At 35.4% G+C, this 19,707-nt stretch overlaps 1 protein-coding gene across 3 annotated transcripts in view; it reads left to right on the forward strand.

Annotated features, from left to right (window-relative positions):
* Positions 1-19,707, forward strand: part of LOC138701736 (uncharacterized) — a 61,804-nt gene that overhangs the window by 35,789 nt on the left and 6,308 nt on the right. For 2 of the 3 annotated variants that reach the window (XM_069828955.1, XM_069828956.1), the window contains one exon: positions 3,502-3,729. The exons of the other annotated variant lie outside the window; for it this stretch is intronic. Coding sequence is in view for 1 of the 2 variants with exons in the window: in XM_069828956.1 (XP_069685057.1) it covers positions 3,502-3,642 (141 nt within the window). In the remaining variant the exon portion in view is untranslated. Of the gene's footprint in view, positions 1-3,501; positions 3,730-19,707 lie in introns of those variants that run through there. 3 annotated transcript variants of the gene reach the window in all.

Consider the following 19,707-nt stretch of genomic DNA (forward strand, 5'->3'; position numbering starts at 1 on the left):
CAGATTACGAAAATTATTTCATGAATGTAAGTTCCAACTCAACTGAGAATTAATAGATACTAACTCTCAAAGTTTAATGGGGAATAAAATTAATTTTTATGAATTATGACTTGACACGCAACAATGATCTAAAATTCTAAATTGAAGCGGTCGGCTGGAACAACGTTGTAAGTTACAAAATTTTCATTCGGCGTGTTTCCGTGTAATAATGTTCTATGCCATGTTGCCTTGCTATACTCCTTGGCTTGCAACTGTCCATCAATGCAGTACGTGAAATTTGTCCACTCAAAAGTTTGATACCCCATAAGAACAACGTTGTACGCGTACACATTTTTGCAGCTCCTGTAAATTTTACTAAATGTAACTTATAACGTTGTTCCAGCCGACGCTTCAATTAATAAAGCAATAAAATGAAATATTTTAATTATATTTTCTTTTCTGACTATAATAGTATTTAAATTCATTAATATGTCACATCAACGGACGTTTATACGTCACCAACATCGTAAGATGAAGATTATATTTTCTTTTCATTAGCATGTTAAGGACTGTATATAACAATAAAAGTAAATATTTTTTTTTCTAAAGTTACAAAAAAATGGTGGGTGGTAGAAAAATACTGACTTCATTTTTTTGAATCAGCAGATGAAATTACATAAGAAACGGCAGAAATTGTACATTAAAGAAAATCATTGTTGACCAGTGTTATTTATGCAACAAGTGGATAATCTTGATGATCATGGTATAAATGAAAGTTTGAGACAGTTTTCACGAGTGTCATAATAAGATTATCCACGAGTTGAATACAACATTTTATGGCAATAAATTGTCGGAAAGAAATTATGAAAGAAATTCAATTCGGGATCCACAGCCGACAAATGGTCTCTATATGTTTTGTATCGATTAGTTGCGCCTGGTATTGACATTGAGTAAAGAGGACTGGATGACCTTGCAGGTTATGTTGTATGTATTTATTTACACTGCAAGTGGGCAAGCACCCGGTGGCAGTGGTATATACAATATAAACAATACACCATAAAATGATAAGCAATACACAATAAAATTTACAATACACAATACAATTTTACAATGTTACAAATGCTCCTTTATTTTTGTTAATATAGTTTCTCTGAACCACAGAACTATTTTATGTGATATTACAAAAGGGATAAATGATACGTTACCTTCTGTCCTGCATTTCATTTCTTGTTACGTCGCGCGTATAAGCGATAACAAAGATAGCAAACGTTTCGGTATTACGTCATAGCAAATACGTCATTGCTTTTATCGGCACGCGTACTATAATATGCCAATTACACACGATTTTCGATGTAATAACAACCTGTTTATAATGCTAGGATGACATAAAGTAAATTTATGAATACAGCCGTAGTCCTAAACGGTAAATGACAGATCTACAGACGTGGACAAATTATTAGCAAAACAGACGATTTTTATGGTATTATTTTACGAAATTTGACTTTTCAATTTAGACTATAGTTGACATATTTCTGAGTACTATAATCTTAAAAATATCAACAGTCTAAATTAAGAAGTCCAATTTTGTAAAAATATGTAAAAAAAATTGTAAATTTTACTAATAATTTGTCCACGTCTGTATATTTGCAGTAGACTGTAAGTGCATCCAACTCATGCATTTCGGAATTCGTGATACCGGTATTACTTTACTGCTTACAGAATTTAAGTTTTATGTTCAGCTAGGAGTGTAATCAGGTTTATACGAGTAGTTTCCTACTTTCTTAATAATCGACAAGCTAAAGATTTTGTAAACGCTGTGTCTGGGCTATTACTATAAATCCATTAAAAAGTACAAGCACGTTTGCAATAAAACGTGCTGAATTACACTTAGGAGTGGGTTTTACGTACCGGTATAGCGTTTCTGCATTAATTTCTACATTTCCAAAATTATTTTTTTTTCTCGTGGGAAAAGAGATATTTAGGCTCCACCCGCAATACAGTTTGAGAAAATGAAATTTTTAAAATTCCATTGCGTACCTCTGGGGAAAAAAAAAAAAAAACGAAGGAAGAGACTAGTGAAGTGTTTTGTGTGGAGTGTACCATTATATGGAACAGAAGCATGGACATAGGATGAAGTGAAGAGAATGTAGATATATGGAGGAAAATGGAACGTGTAAAATGGAGAGACAAAATAAAAAATGAAACTATGCTAGGAAAAGAAAGAATAATGCTGAAACTGATCAGGATGAGAAAAGAAATTGGCTGGACCACTGACTAAGAAGAAACTGCCTAATGAAGGATGCACTGGAAGGAATGTTGAAGGGATAAAATTTCGGACAGAAGAAGATATTACATGATAAAGAACATTAAGTTATATGAATGGGGACAGCATTTTTTAAATATAGCGATACCAGCGAAATTTTCCACAATTACTTTGTTACATTTTCCCTTCTAAATATCTAAAATACCATATTTAAGCTAAGCAAAGTCTCGAAATGAAGCGAAATTTGGATCATTGTGCGAAATATATCAATAACCACGAAAAGTAATAACCCTCCCCCCCCCCCCCATCTGTCACAAAAACTATGATATAAGCACCAAAATGTTAAGAAACATGTTTGAGACTTGGATTTCAGTTCATTTGTCAATCGCTTTGTACACCTTGCGCCAGCGTTTCTGGCATGTGAGCATGATTGCTAGTGCAGCTGAGAATGGTACCACTTCCTACACACCACAGATCAGCCATTTGTCAAACATAGTTGTGAGACTAACTGCGGCAAAGGTAAAACACTCGTACTTAACGTTCCCATTACTTATTTCACACACCAAAAACGGTGACGCGGACATAACACCTACATTTCTGTATTTTCTCTATGAATATTGTGTACATCCCCTTTCGTCACTTCTATGACAATCGATTGTAGTCGACTATAGCAAAGACTGAAGAATATTTGCAACAGTATGTTATGGACCGGAGGCTATATTTTGATACAAAAAAATTAGAGGGGTAACTAGTAGATGATCACAGCGAACTGTTTGCAGGCAGAGTGGTTCTCTGCATATAATGTGGGCAATAACTGTCCTCACCGTTATGGAGAGGGAGTGTTTTCATGCGCTGGCAAGTGCTGTTGAATTTATTGCGATGTTGGAATTTTTTCTAGGAAAAAAAGTAGTTTTCCCGCTAACGAAAAATAAACAAGGCAAAGTAACAAAACCAATTTCTGTTCGTTATGTCCCAATGTTCGCCGTCATGACAGAACGCAACAAGGAAAATGATCTATTTTGGGGCAACAAACTGAAGAATAGGAAGTCTGTCTCCTTTTTTTAAACACTTCCCATCTGGAGATAAATTTATTAACTATATACACGTTTCTTTCCAGTATCAATATTTTTAAAGTGCATAAAATTTAATCAGAAATTTACAGGTTTAGGAACGGTATTAATATGCAGCTTATTCTTAACTTTGGTTGAGCGTTGAAATCTCAACTGTTTATCAATCTGGTTTACTTTCTATACTTGCAGGTATTCAAAGAAGTGTTTATCAAAACAATGAAATTCGAGAGGTCTTCTAACGACAGCAGCCGAGAATCCTGGAACAGCATTCGAAATCCTTTTGTGTCCATTCATTATGGAAATGAACGTTCGCATCGTTTTTTAGTTTAAAAATTCAGTACATATTCATAATTTGTAACCAATGATTTATCTTCGACTATATAAGGAATATATAAATACATTCAATTTTAACGTGAACTTATGTCTATTATCTATTCAAATTAATTTTATGGAATCTGAATTTCTAATAGGAGTGTTTAATGAATGCCTGCGTCCATTGACACAATGTTTGAATTTAAATTTTGAGAGATTCCAAGTGATCAGAAGAAATGTAGATTTTTTCTATGGTTACGGTCATCGCTTAGTGATAGAGAGGAATTTTATGTGCAAAATTTTAGTCAAAAAGGTGCCTTAATTTAATTCAAAAAGGTGCTAAAGAGGCGCAAATTTCAAATGTAAAATATTGATTACAAACAGAACCAAAACCAATTATTTTACAAACAAAGACACAAAATTCCTTGAATAAGTTTAAGTTTCATGCTCTTTGGTGAAAATGTCAGCTGGCTGACCTCAGGTTGGGGTTGAGCCAATATAGCAGATGATATAGACAAGAAGAGGAAAAGAATTAATCTTTTGCCAATGAAGGCGCAAGCTCAAATTTCTTTTCTTCCTATTCAATAGCTTTTGACTAACGGTGGTGCGATAGGCGCAAAATAATTTGCAGAAATTTTTCCTAACTGGAGTTCATTGAGGCGCAAGCTACGAGGCGTGTTCTTAAAGTAAGTTACAAAAGGATGTAGTAAGTAAACGGGAAGATATTTACAAACCATTTTTGTTGCATTGTATTCCCCACACTTCAATTACTTCTCAACATAATCTCCACCATTATTGAGGCATTTATCGAGTCGTGGCACAAGTCTTTCTATCCCCTCAATGTAGAATTCGCCCGCCTGCAATGCAAACCACTCCCGCGCTGCTGTTTTCACTTCATCGTCGCCATCAAAACTTTGACCACCGAGGAACTTCTTGAGGTGCAGGAAGAGATGAAAGTCACTCGGAGCCAAATCCGGGCTGTAGGGGGGATGGTCAATTTGTTCTCAGCCAAATTTCGAGATGAGATTTTGGGTGTCACGAACTGTGTGTGGCCATCTCCTGACCATTCCATCACTAATGGCATCATCACCATACACCTCACAAAGTTGACGATGAATGTCAGCTAGTTTGATGTTTCTCGCATTCAAGAAACGGATAACAGACCGCTCTCACAGTCGCTAGGGTGCTCGATCACTTTAAACATTTCAACTGTTCACAACTAAACATACACACAGACTGAAGCTCTGAAACTGCATGCACAGCTTTCCTGAGGACTGAAGAATAAAACACTCATGCGCAAAATAACGATTGCAGTGATGCGACGGCTATAATTAAAAACGGAACTTACTTTAAGAACACGCCTCGTATTTGGAAGCTTTTGCCAAACAAGACTGACTGCACTGAAGCGAAAGTAATGTGGTAGTCTACCACACCAAAAACAGTAAATTCTAATAAAAACGTTCAGAAAGCAGTACATTTGTCCATCTATTAAAAAATAACAGTAGATCAGTAGATTAACGTGACTGGATGACATATTTAACAGTAGGTAGACGCACTTGTTAAGCCGCACACGTTCGATTTTCCTTGTTTAATTTATATAGGAATGAAAGGCGGCAAAGGATTAAAAGAAAGTGGGGGGGAAGTGCAAAAAGGTGCTGACATTTAAAAATGGTGCGCAGTGGTGCAACCAAAACAAAGTAGTGTTTATTTTATGTTTTTCTTGCAAGAGAAGCTAATTTGAGCACTTTAATCGCAATAAATAAATAGAGAATACGAACAAAAGACTGGATTGTTTCTCTTGAAGGCGAGACAGATTAGAAGTGCAGCTGTGGAAGTCTGTGATACGAACTGACGAAGGGATAATGGTATCTACCCAATTATACACTTTTATGTCTTTTTTAGGTTAGGATATATTACAGTATATAATGTGTTTTGTTGTGCCATTTTCATTTTAATATATAAGGTAATTCCGGGAGAGTTGCCCCACTTAAAGTTTTTATCGATTAAAAATTAAATAAACCAAAGCAGATATTTTATTCATGTGTTATAGCAAGTGAAATACATTATAGGTTTATGTAAAATATGAAACAATCGATAATTAGTAAAATAAAAATTAATCAGATACGATATCTCTGTAATATACACACATATAGGGGATAGATGCCCCGGTGTGGTAATTCCCAAATTAAACTATTAATGTGATAAATAACACTCTAAATAATGTTGCTTATTTTATTTTTGCAATAAGTTCATTTTCTGAGCTCATTTTTCAGTGCAACCACACATATGGCACTTAGCCCACATGTTATGCAACTTCTTGCAGGAAAGTCACTGAATACAAACAACAACTTCCTTCATTTGATAAAATTTTCAAGACACTCAACAAAGTAGAAACTATCTACTTTGTTTCATTTGACGACATTCTCCATATTTTCTCCAAAAGTGTCTTCTATATCTACTAGATTTTGAAGAATTTGATTTGGAGCTTTTTGGAACTGGAGGCTTTCAAAGATAGTGTTTCCATTTTTATCTCTACCTGTAACGCGATCTACCGATCGCTTTCTTTTGGTCACAGCAAAAGATATTGCTGGCACATAGTTTATTTCATGAAGGGATTTGAAAGGATTCGCTGTCGCTGAATTTGCCATTGTGGCACTTGAGCCGAGATTACAACTTATTATCCCGTTATCATTAGAACTTGTAGCCGATAAAGTTTCTTTTCTTCGAGATTTCCTGAAGAGGCACTGAAAGGCATTCTTACAGCTGTGTTGTTGATTGATAGATCATAAATACTGAAGAGGTGCTCAGGAACTGCATCTGGATTGAAAGGATAGAAACCTCTGGCTCGAAATCCAAATGACCTCTCTATTACTACCAACGCAGCTTTCTAGATGGATAGTCAGGCTTGCTTTTTATAAGCCATCCATTGCTGTGATTCTCTTTTTGAAATAATGCTTGAGAGACTTAAAATGTGAGCGATCAAGAGATTGAAGTGCCTGAGTTGCATAGGTTGGTAGGCAAACAATTGTGATTCATTATCCTCATTCTAGCAATTTATGTTATCTAAATGTGCTGAATGTTCATCCAAAATTAAGAGAATCTTGCCAGGATTCTTTCTTGGAGTAAAATTTTCCTTCAATCGCTTCATAAATAATTCTAATGGAACATAAGACGATTTTGAATTCATATAAACCCCCGTTTCTGCTAGAAATCCGTCAAAAAACTTCCATTTTTCCTCTCAAACATTGCCGGTGGAAGAAATGTTCCCTCCGAATTGTAACATGTTATGACAGAATCACTTCCACCTTTCTCGCTTGAAGTTAGGACTTGAACATCTTTGGATCCCTTTTTCTCAACCACTTTTCCTTGTAAATTTGTTTAATTGGATGCCACTTTCTCCTATTTTATGTGGCTTCCCTACAAATTGCGTTCACATAGAGTTGTTTTCAGTAGGTCAAAATACTGCTTGACTTCTTGTCTCGCCATACCTTGACCTCTTCAGAGAGATGGATGATCCTTCTGACTGCCTGACAGGTAACTCAAGGTTTCGCTCTATGAAGAATTGCAGCCATTGGATGTTTCTTGAAGACTCCACTAGATTTCAGTCGGTGGATTGTTCTCAAATTATTCCATAACAATGCGATGCTTCATTAATTCCCAATTCCCCAAAAAGTTACAGTAAGATTGAAGAAATTTCTGGGATTGCATTGACTAACGTTTGGTCGTGAAATGTGTCTTTCAAACACAACTTTGGACATCCCTTAAAATATTGAAGTCCCTCAACTTTGGGCACCTATTGACAATGTCGCTGCAACAAATTTAGAATACCGGTATTCCTTAAAATGTTCATGGATTTCAACTTTGGACACCTGTGGAAAATATGTGATCTTCTAGCAAGTTTTGGTCACCCTTTAAAAATTATTGGCCTCTAATGTATAATAATTCTATTCTAATATAACAATTCAATTAAAATTCCAATAAATTAAGCAAGGACACTAATAATAATTAGTTATGTATGGTAATATCACATGGGGCGTCTCTCCCTCAAACAGGTGGGGCATCTCTCCCTTTACCATGACCATTACGCCTTATGTATTTAAGGGTAACCGTAATGGACAATTACTTAATTTTTTTTTTTAGAATGGAGTACAATGCATGTTGTCAAATATATTGGATTAAGCAACATATACATAGCCATTATCCCAATTACGAATTTTGAAAAATTATAAACATTATAACAAAGCCTACGAAAAACAGCATTTCCTTTTTCTATTCATTTTTCACACAAAAAAACCGTCACAAAGATTGCACTGCTTGCCTTCGAGGGTCGTATACGAATTAAATAAATGGTCCCAAAGTCGATTCCTTAGAGGTTTTGAGATAATGAGAAAAGGAGGGTGGGGCGACGCTCCCCGTGGGTCATCTCTCCCGGAATTACTGTTCTTTAGAGAGTGATTGGATATAATCGTAGGTGAGGGGAGTGAAACCTACAAAGTAGGACTTGTTTTAGGTACTAAGCACGTACGGTCAGAAGACCCGTGCACTGGATTTTACAGAAAATCACGATAATATAACATCTGTATGTCCTATTACTCAATAAATCAATCTATTAAAATAAATAAATAAATACAAAGCACGTACGGTCAGAAGACCCGTGCACTGGATTTTAGAGAAAATCACGATAATATAACATCTGTATGTATAATATTACTCAATAAATCCATCTATTAAAATAAATAAATACATAAATAAATAAATAAATACAGAAATAAATAATAAATAAATAAGTAAATATAAGTACGTAAATAAATAGGTAAGTAAATAAATGAGTAAATAAATAAGTATGTATGTAGACTATTACTCGACCAAGGCGAGTGGAGACGCGGGCGTACTGTGAACTATCGCGATGCGGTATTACGAACGCAGGGACAGTAGCGCCACGACTCCGGGCTGCAGGACTCCACTGGCCTCGGTCGAGTAATAAGTAAACAAGTAACTGATGAATGAATGAATGAATGAATGAATGAATGAATAAATAAATAAATAAATAAATAAATAAATAAATAAATAAATAAGAGTCTTGGCTCTAGTGGTGCGAATATGCCTCTTTCAAAATTTTACTGGGAAACTAATTCTTACGGAAAATACTTATTTGAAATATGACTTGCTATATCGACCGGGCCACCGGCGTAGCTCAGTCTTACCGCATGCGATGTACTAAAACAAAACTTTCTGAGTTTCTCTTTTTATCAGTATGAATTTTTAAGTATTTGAGATCTATTAAACGTACGTTCTCGTGTTCGAAACCAGAAAGATCATACTACTATTACAGCTATTGCTGATGCTACTACAACTGATACTGCTGCTGCTATTACTACTACTACAGCTAGTACTAATAGGTCTACTACTACCACAGCCAGTACTAGTACTTCTACCACTGGTACTACTACAGCTAGTGCTGATATTACTACTGCTGCTACTGCCACTGTACTACTACTGTTATTACTACTACTACAGCTAGTACTAATAGGTCTACTACTACCACAGCCAGTACTAGTACTTCTACCACTGGTACTACTACAGCTAGTGCTGATATTACTACTGCTGCTACTGCCACTGTACTACTACTGTTATTACTACTACTACAGCTAGTACTAATAGGTCTACTACTACGACAGCCAGTACTAGTACTTCTACCACTGGTACTACTACAGCTAGTGCTGATATTACTACTGCTGCTACTGCTACTGTACTACTACTGTTATTACTACTACAGCTAGTACTAATAGGTCTACTACTACGACAGCCAGTACTAGTACTTCTACCACTGGTACTACTACAGCTAGTGCTGATATTACTACTGCTGCTACTGCTACTGTACTACTACTGTGATTACTACTACAGCTAGTACTAATAGGTCTACTACTACCACAGCCAGTACTAGTACTTCTACCACTGGTACTACTACAGCTAGTGCTGATATTACTACTGCTGCTACTGCTACTGTACTACTACTGTTATTACTACTACAGCTAGTACTAATAGGTCTACTACTACCACAGCCAGTACTAGTACTTCTACCACTGGTACTACTACAGCTAGTGCTGATATTACTACTGCTGCTACTGCCACTGTACTACTACTGTTATTACTATTACTACAGCTAGTACTAATAGGTCTACTACTACCACAGCCAGTACTAGTACTTCTACCACTGGTACTACTACAGCTAGTGCTGATATTACTACTGCTGCTACTGCCACTGTACTACTACTGTTATTACTATTACTACAGCTAGTACTAATAGGTCTACTACTACCACAGCTAGTACTAGTACTTCTACCACTGGTACTACTACAGCTAGTGCTGATATTACTACTGCTGCTATTGCCACTGTACTACTACTGTTATTACCATTACTACAGCTAGTACTAATAGGTCTACTACTACCACAGCCAGTACTAGTACTTCTACCACTGGTACTACTACAGCTAGTGCTGATATTACTACTGCTGCTACTGCCACTGTACTACTACTGTTATTACTATTACTACAGCTAGTACTAATAGGTCTACTACTACCACAGCTAGTACTAGTACTTCTACCACTGGTACTACTACAGCTAGTGCTGATATTACTACTGCTGCTACTGCCACTGTACTACTACTGTTATTACTATTACTACAGCTAGTACTAATAGGTCTACTACTACCACAGCCAGCACTAGTACTTCTACCACTGGTACTACTACAGCTAGTGCTGATATTACTACTGCTGCTACTGCCACTGTACTACTACTGTTATTACTATTACTACAGCTAGTACTAATAGGTCTACTACTACCACAGCTAGTACTAGTACTTCTACCACTGGTACTACTACAGCTAGTGCTGATATTACTACTGCTGCTACTGCCACTACTACTGTTATTACTATTACTACAGCTAGTATTAATACACACTACTATTGCTATTACCATCAGCACGACGCCCACTACCACCAAGACGTTACAGCACTGCTATTTAACTACTAATACATTTACTCTAATATCTATACTTATGGCTTTTAAGGTATCCGGTTGGAGGTTCATTGCCGATCTCACATAAGCCCGCCATCGTTCTTATCCTGAGCAAGATTAATCTAGTCTCTACTATCATATCCCACCTCCCTCAAATCCATTTTAATATTATCCTCCCATCTACGTCTCGGCCTCCCCAAACGTATTATTCCCTCCGGCCTCCCAACTAACACTCTATATACATATCTGGATTCGTCCATACGTGCTACATGCCCTGCCCACCTCAAAAGTCTGGATTTAATGTTTCTAATTATGTCAGGTGAAGAATACAATGCGTGCAGTTCTGTGTTGTGTAACTTTCTGCATTTTCCTGTAACTTCATCCCTCTTAGCCCCAAATATTTTCCTAAGAAACTTGTTCGCAAACACCCTTAATCTCTGTTCCTCTCTCAAAGTGAGAGTCCAAGTTACACAACCATACAGGAAACCGGTAATATAACTGTTTTTTAAATTCTAACTTTCAGATTTTTTGATAGCAGACTGGATGATAAAAGCTTCTCAACCGAGTAATAAGACGCATTTCCCATATTTATTCTGCGTTTAATTTCATCCCGAGTATCATTTAGCCTATATTTGTTACTGTTTCTCCAAGATATTTGAATTTTTTCACCTCTTCAAAGGATGAATTTCCAATTTTCATATTTCCATTTCGTACAATATTCTGGTCTCGAGACATAATCATATACTTTTTCTTTTCGGGATTTACTTCCAAACCTATCGCTTTACTTCCTTCAAGTAAAATTCTCATGTTTTCCCTAATAGTTAGTGGATTTTCTCCTAACGTAGTCACGTCATCCGCATAGACAAGCACCTGATGTAACCCGTTCAATTCCAAACCCTCTCTCTTATCCTGGACTTTTCTAATGACATATTCTAGACTAGAGCAAAGTTAAAAAGTAAAGATGATAATGCATATCCTTGCTTTAGCACGCAGTGAATTGGAAAAGCATCCGACAGAAACTGGCCTATACGGACTCTGCTGTACGTTTCACTCATACATATTTTAATTAATGGAACTAGTTTCTTCGGAATACCAACTTATATAAGGATATTATATAAAATTTCTCTCTTATCCGAGTCATATGCCTTTTGTAATACCTATACTCATCATCATCATCATCATCATCATCATCATCATCATCACCATCATCCATGGCTCTACAGCCCAAAGTGGGCCTTCGCCTCCTGCAATGTCCTCTTCCATGCTGCTCTATCCTTCACCAACTGTAGCCATCCAGTAATTCCGCACCTCCTCATGTCTTCCTGAACTGAATCCCACCATCTATTCTTCGGTCTTCCTCTCCTCCTTCTCCCTTCTGGTTGACTGTGGAATATCTGATATACCTTCCTTTCGCTCGTCATTCTACCAACATGTCCTATCCATCTCAATCTGCTAAGTCTAATCTAGATACTATATCAAGTTCACCATAGATGTCCATTAATTCATCGTTATGTCTCCTCCTATACCTATACTACAACTACTAAATCATTCCACATCTGACTCCATGTAATTAATTATACGAATCAACTTACGAAAAGAGGAGGCCTTGACGTTAGTTTGATGGAATACGTTTATAAGTATATAATTTTGTAATATAATTAACAATCTTGGAACTAATATATTTCTATAATGGCTTCAAGAGTTAGAACCAACGCTTATCTACCTGTATTAAGGCTGGTTGACTATAAACCGGGAACGGAAACTACAACGAGAACAAGAACGGAAATATTGTTAAAAACATTTATTTTAACATTATTTCCGTTCTCGTTGTCGTTTCCGTTCCCGCTTTACTGTGAACCAGCCTTTAGTGTTGGTATAAGGGAATTTAACATCTTTATCTGAATTTACAACAGGAATAATAGTTCTTATCAGGACTAGTTTTTTGTTTACTTAGTTACCACATATTCAATTATATAAATCAAGAATTGCGTACTTATCAAGATTCTGAAAGTGAAATTCTGTAGTGTGACATGGTTTATTAATAACTTAGTTCATTAATGATATCTTCAATTTATTTGTGAGCAATTTACGTTTGTTTATTACCAGCCATGTAACTTATACTAATGAATAGGGCCTAATAGTCAGAATACCCAACGGTGTGAATATTGAGAGATACAAAATGAATATTAATACATGGGAAGTGAAAGGACTTCTTTTTGGCGCTAGGGGAACTTCATTTAAGTTAACCAAAACCATTCTCCTTTCTCTTAAATTTTCTAATGAGGACTCTTCGAAACCGACATCAAGCACTTCTTTCTATCCCTCATCATAGAACGTCTTTATACTCATCTTCCTATACTGTAGAAATACCTCGCCTCTGGAATTCGTTACCTAATGATGTCAGGGACTGCCGGACTATCACAATTCAAAATTAAATTGGAAAATTTTGTCTTAGTTAATGTTTTTTAGGTATTGCTAGAAGTATTGATTTGTGTTTTTTTTTCTCTTTCTTTTTTAACCTAGATTAAAATTGCAAGTTTCTTGTTTATGTTAGTTAATTAGTTAGGATGGAATTAATTATGATACTTAATCACTCATTTAAAGTTTGTGTGACTGCAACCAGTATATTATTGTGTGGCTTTACTTTGTTTATAGTGTTTTTTTCTCACTCTTTATTTCTTGTGTAGCTTTAATTTGTACATTATAGTGTATTTTTTTTTCTGTTTATTTCTATTATTGTATTTGTGAGATTCATTATCCATTTTACACAATCACTTGTATAATACTATGTAATTTTTTTTACTTCATTTCATTACTCTTCAATGTATTTTAATCTCATGCTTCTCCGAAATCAAATTGTACTTTATTTTTAAATTTATCATTGTTCCGTATTCTCTCCGCAAGCATTTGTATTTTTAGTTTAACCTCTGCTTTGTATTCTGGATCCTAATGGTCAGCCGTAGATTTCGGCCAGATGTCCCAAATTGTGGAATTTGTGTGTTAGACTATCACTCTTCCTGAATGTTATCATGTTGAAAGAATGGCTATACAACTAGTCGGGAGATAAAGAAAGAAAAAGAGAGAAAAATAATTTCAAAATATGGAATAGTGAGCGCTTTAACTCGTTTCATTATTTAGTAGCCTAAATAATAGTGACAATTAAGTGTATTTCAGACTAAGAATAACGTTGTTTCCATGGTTTCACTCTGCTTTCGATGACTACAACGGGTACGCAAACTGAAAACGCACATGTTTAAGTTGTATGCAAACTGAAAACGTACATAAAGTTAGTGCAAGTTCGTGAAACAGCAAAATTACATCAGCTGTATAGCTTTCACTGCAAGCTGAACGCCTTATTTATTAATAGCATCAAATTCTTGCAAGCGATATAAGTGAATTGAAGAGTTACTCTATTCATTCGAAAATGAAGTTGAAAGAATTAGGAATATATGTGCTGAAATACTACAGCCAAGAGTATTTGGCGCCAATGTTGTATTACTATGTGACAGAATTTATACAAAATCAAGTACTTAGTACAAAGTGAAAACAACCGTTGTGAATTCAACCTTTGGATCAATCTTTAAAGTAAGTTAATGTATAAATATCTGTTTTCTCAATCGACCTCAACTCGCTGGGTGGGGTCACTTGAAGTCAGGAGCTTATTGGAATAAACAAAAAATTGAAAAATTGGAGGAAAGGATTCTGAGATAAGATGCCACAGTCTGATGACATTAGGATATTGCATGACTGAATGGTTTTCAATTCGAGACTTTTTTTTATTGATTGTGAAGTACTTTCCCTGTTTTGTGTAACAACTATTATCACTTCAAAATTATATATCCATTGAACTCGAAAATTCTTTTGATTAAAATGTTATGTCCAATAGATGAAATTTAATGCAGATGGTAACTATGTAAAAATAAGTTAGCATATCATTGATGTACAGTATATGCTGCATGTTTAAGATTACACAAGTGCCTGAAGATGCGTAATCTTTTTCCACTGTTTTTCTACTGTTGAAGGGGGGGGGAAGAGTTATTAAAGAAGGACTTATATTACTGCCACGCAATGGGTACCAGTACTGAAATTGCCCAAGAAAAAAGGCAATATATACAAAGTCAATGAACTAGATACACCAGATATCTTAGATTTGAAAGACAACACAACAAATGGGAAATAATTTTTCCAGAAATAAAAATGGTAATAATATAAACTAGTCTACCAAGGTCCGTGGACGGTCTGTCGCTATCGCTCTCACAGGTCCCTTCATAACAGCCTTTAAAGAGAAAGTGAAGGCGCTCTAAATCTGTGACGTCACCACGGGGACACACTCCACTCTCATCCCCTTGGATTGTGCTGCCTTTATTAGTAATTACTGGAATTTAGAAAACGTGGAGTGTGTTTGTGATTTTGGTATAGACTTTGCTAGTGTGATGTTTATAATAGGCCTATATTTTTACTATCATAGCATGAAAAATGCCAAATTGTGTGGTGAGCGAGTGCCAGAATTATAGCAGGAAAATTAAAGGCTCGAGTTATTTATCATACGTCTCCCTCTGATCCAAAGCTGCGAAATATTTGGAGATTAAGTGTTACAGAAAGGATAAATTTAATCTTGAAACTGCGCTTAGTTGTTCCGAACATTTGACATCTGATTTCTATGAGCGTGATTTGAATGCCGAGCTTTTGAAGATACCAGCAAAGAAAACAATGAAATTAAATGCCCAACCGTCGCTGATTTTACGAATGTGCTATGTGAAAAACAGTGAGATAAACAGTGCTAGAAGTAAACGTGTAGAAGAGAGAGCTTGCAGAAAAAGGTTTTGTCTGAGATAAGTGAACAATAATTAGATGCAAAGACAATAGTGCGTCGGGACGATCCATTGGGTGTGTTATATTTCGTCTGTTCATTAGAAAATGAGGAGCTAAATCTCAAAAAAAAAAAAAAGAAAATGAAGAAGTAAGTAAAGAAAATGAAAAACTTAAATTAGACATTGAAAAGTTAGAGTCTAAATTAGAAACATAATTTGACAAAGAAAGTGTTTAAATCACTTAGTAAATGGAAAAGTAAAACATTTATTAGTTAAAGTGTTCACTCCAGGGCAAATAAAAATGCTTATTAGCGGGAAAAGGAAGCAAAGATGGGAAGAACAAGACATGATCCCTGCATTAGCCTTACAATCATTTGAGATCACAGGTGGGAATTGCTCTACCAAGAGTTGCTACTCTGCAGCGTTGGACAAAAAAATTGCCCTTTTCTCCTCGTATTCTTACACAGTTACTGAAAATTTTAAAAGAACAGGGGTTGTCTTGAGTGAAATTGATAAGTTATCAATGTTACTGTTTGATGAGATGAATGTTAATGGTGTCATTTGTTAGGATCGTGAGGGTCCTCACAGAAATGCTTAAATTGTAATGATCCGAGGATTGACAGGTGAGTGGAAGCAGCCCATCTATTATGATTTCGATAAAACAATGAACAGAGAGCTACTGTTCGAAATTATATCAGAAATTGAAGCGGCTTGTTTCAGAGCAATTGCAATTGTTTCTGATCTGGGTGGCGGCAATGGAAGACTGTGGAATAAGTTACAAATAAATGTAAATCAAACCTGCTTTTCAAATCCTACTTGAGACAAAAATATTTGGGTTTTTGCAGATTTGCCCCCACCTGATTAAGTTGTTAAGGAACAATTTTATTAACAGTGGGTTTCAATTGAATGGCAAATGGCAATGTAGTAGAAAAAATGTAATTGGACGGATTATTAAATCCAATTATTCGGAGTTGCAACTTTTCCCGAAATTACATTGGGGTCACATTACTGTGCAAGAGAATGATAGCCAAGGAGTTGCACCTGCCATGGAATTTTTTTCACATTACACTGCTGCTCTGATTAAATATTTTATACCCGAATGTGAAGAAGTACATGAATTTTTTCAACTCATAAATGACTTCACAGATGTAATGAACTCGAGAATTCCGAAAGATCCTATACACAATAAACTGAAATGTGTCTTCGGGATCAACCACAAGCAACAAGTAGAGATATTAGATAGAATGGAAGAAACAATAAAAGAACTGAGAGTCAGAAGCAAAAATATTCTTCTACCTTTTCAGAATGGCTTCCTTACCTCTAGTAAGAGCTTGAAAGTGTTATAGGTCTACAGAGATTTAAAAGAAAAAGGAATTGATTATATAATGACTAGGAAACTCAATCAGGACGCCCTGGAAAACCTGTTTTTCCAAATTCGTGGGATAGGACTCTTTATAATAACCCTCTGCCCGTCGAAGTGAAAAATCGCTTGCGCCTATTAATATTAAGATGTCGCCTTCCCCACCCTACAAGTGCCCCAGTAGAAGATTCAGGTGGAGTAATAATAACAAAGCAAGTTTTTCAGGATCTCGTGAACGAAATCCCTGATGAAATAAAGCTATTAGAGGTAGATAATGATGATAGAATTGACATTACAGATCTAATGAAAAGGAAAGAAATAGAAACACTCAGATATGATGCTGGTTATATTCCTAGAAAATATTATAACAAAAGTGCAGTTTCGGATGCTAATTCCAGTCAACAAACTCCAGGATGGATAGAGATCGTTTCACGTGGTGGGCTGGTTTATCCCTCTTCTCAGTGGATGGCAACAATTTTATTGAAGAGTGTAAAGTTTTATTTAGAAAATTTCATAAAAAATCAGTCAAAAGAAAAAAAGAATATAATAGGCTGTTTATTTAGACTTTTAAGGAAAAAGCTTCTAAATGAAGATCCAGGATTATTGAAGCTATTTAGTAGAGCACGGACATCTTTTAGAATTCGTTACCTAAATAGAAGGAAACAGGACATCGCGTCCTTCACAAGACTAGGCGAGTCGGTTTAAATTTTGTGAAATATTCTTAAAATAAATTATTCTATTTGTAAAATCAGTGTTAAATTTCATTCCCCGTTGGTATTGAAATCCGTCCTCAATCACTTCACTGAAATGGGTTAATTGACAAAATATTTATTTAGCGATCCTGTATAAAATTAATTATTATTGATTAGTTTTAGTGCACACTCTACTCTAGTGTTATTAAGGGAAATGTAATACGTTTTGCATGCGTAATGTAAATTCTGTCGTTCACATGAGTAGTTTTTACTTACTGAATACTACTTTAATACAGGCCTAACTAATATTTTGAGGTTCGGAAACAGAAATTGAAGTGTAAAATAAACTATTGTACAATGCGTATTCGTTAATAACTTTCTTTTAAATTGGACTGAGATATTCTACAAAGGTTAGAGATATTAAAGCAAGTACAGTGAAGCATTCATAATAGTTTTTATATTGCTAAGAATTTGGAAAGTAAACCATCACTGAATTAAAAAAATGAGATATTGTAGTGGGAGTTATATCCCTAAGCCTTTACTCCTCCAGTGTGTAAGTGGCCCTAACAGATATGAAGGGTACACGGGAATAACGATCAAGGTCCATTTTAGAAAGTTTCGAGAAAAACGAATTTTAAAGTTTAAGCACTTAATACTTTGTTATGTGTGTATTTAACAGAAATTGACGTAATGGAATGTCAAGAATGATGATTTCTTATTACTAGCTACACCACATGATAGTACTTCTTTTCCACTATAAGATAGCATTATTAACTCAATTTCGATTTTTGATGGACCTTGATCGTTTTACCCGTGTACCCTTCACATATAAATATAGATGTTTAAATCACTTGGTTATCGCTAGAAAGTGCAAGCCGAGGATTGAAAATGAATATAGTGTTCCCGTGGTGACGTCACAGATTTACAACCCTCTTGACTGTCCCTTTAAACGCTGTTATGAAGGGACCTGTGAGAGCGATAGCGACCGACCGTCCACGGACCTTGCTAGTCTACTATGAAAATCGTGGAGTCAGAAAACAGGATCCTTTCGCCATCTTCTATAAGCAGTCCTATGAACAAGAAGATTTCGAAAAAATAAGTAGTCGACAAAGACGGAAGCGCAAATCTTCTCTAGCAATACTAAAGTCAGTATTTTCTACGCCTCCTGGGATAGATGTGGGGGGGAAATTTGCTTGATCTGTGTAAAAGTTTGAAAGTTTCCAGTGGTGTTGAAGAAAATAATGCTACATTTGAATAACAACCAAACATGTTTTTTCTCACTACATGTTGATGTTTAGTCGAATGTCCGAAGACAGGTTTGAACCTCATAGGCCTAAGTTACACCAATAAGGCATCACTCATGAGGCAACTAGGCTACATGATGCAATTTTTTCTTATTATTGTTGTAGTCATCCTGGTTGGTGTAATTTATTTCTTTTATTGTTGTGTCATCCCGATATCAACCAATATGATTTTGTGTTTCTAAATCTACATTTGACACATTTTTCCATAGTATTATCTAAATTTATTACAGAGTGATATAAGGAAAAACCTGTTGCAAGTAATAATATATTATGGAATACTGTTATATCTGAGAAATTCTGTCACAATATTTTAATGCGAAACTGTTGCAACTCAAAAAAATGTCACATACAAGATACATAAAACAAATAACGACAAAATTAATATTTCAATAAACTTCTATAACAATAATGATTATATATACCAATTTTCATTGTTGTGCCATGATTCTCTGATTTACCATCTATAATGGAAAACTTTAAATGGCTCTACTGAAAAATCTCTGTTTTTGAGTTGTAACAGTCTCGTTCTGAGCCATCCATATGAGGACTTATTTTCAACATATTTTCTTTTATAAAACAAAATTTTTTGTTAGATCATGGATAAAATTACATATGGTACTTGTGAGCGTGATCGTCATTGCGCGAGTGGAAAGATGCACTTACCTCACAAGTACCATAAATAACTATTATCTGTCTGCCACGGAAGTAGTCATAGATTACGTAACGGAGACACTACAAAGAAATAAAAGTAATATAGTAGAACATTATCAATTTCGGCAATGCAAGTTTTTAGGAAGTGCAGAGTGTTTCTTTCGTTGCATCCATCCTACATTTAAGGTGACAGCCAACTCAAATTATCGTTAAAATATTTTTTTTTCACTCGTTCCCTCAGTTGCAG

Source organism: Periplaneta americana, chromosome 6 (genome assembly GCF_040183065.1).
Source record: "Periplaneta americana isolate PAMFEO1 chromosome 6, P.americana_PAMFEO1_priV1, whole genome shotgun sequence".
Classification (NCBI taxonomy): Eukaryota; Metazoa; Arthropoda; class Insecta; order Blattodea; family Blattidae; genus Periplaneta; species Periplaneta americana.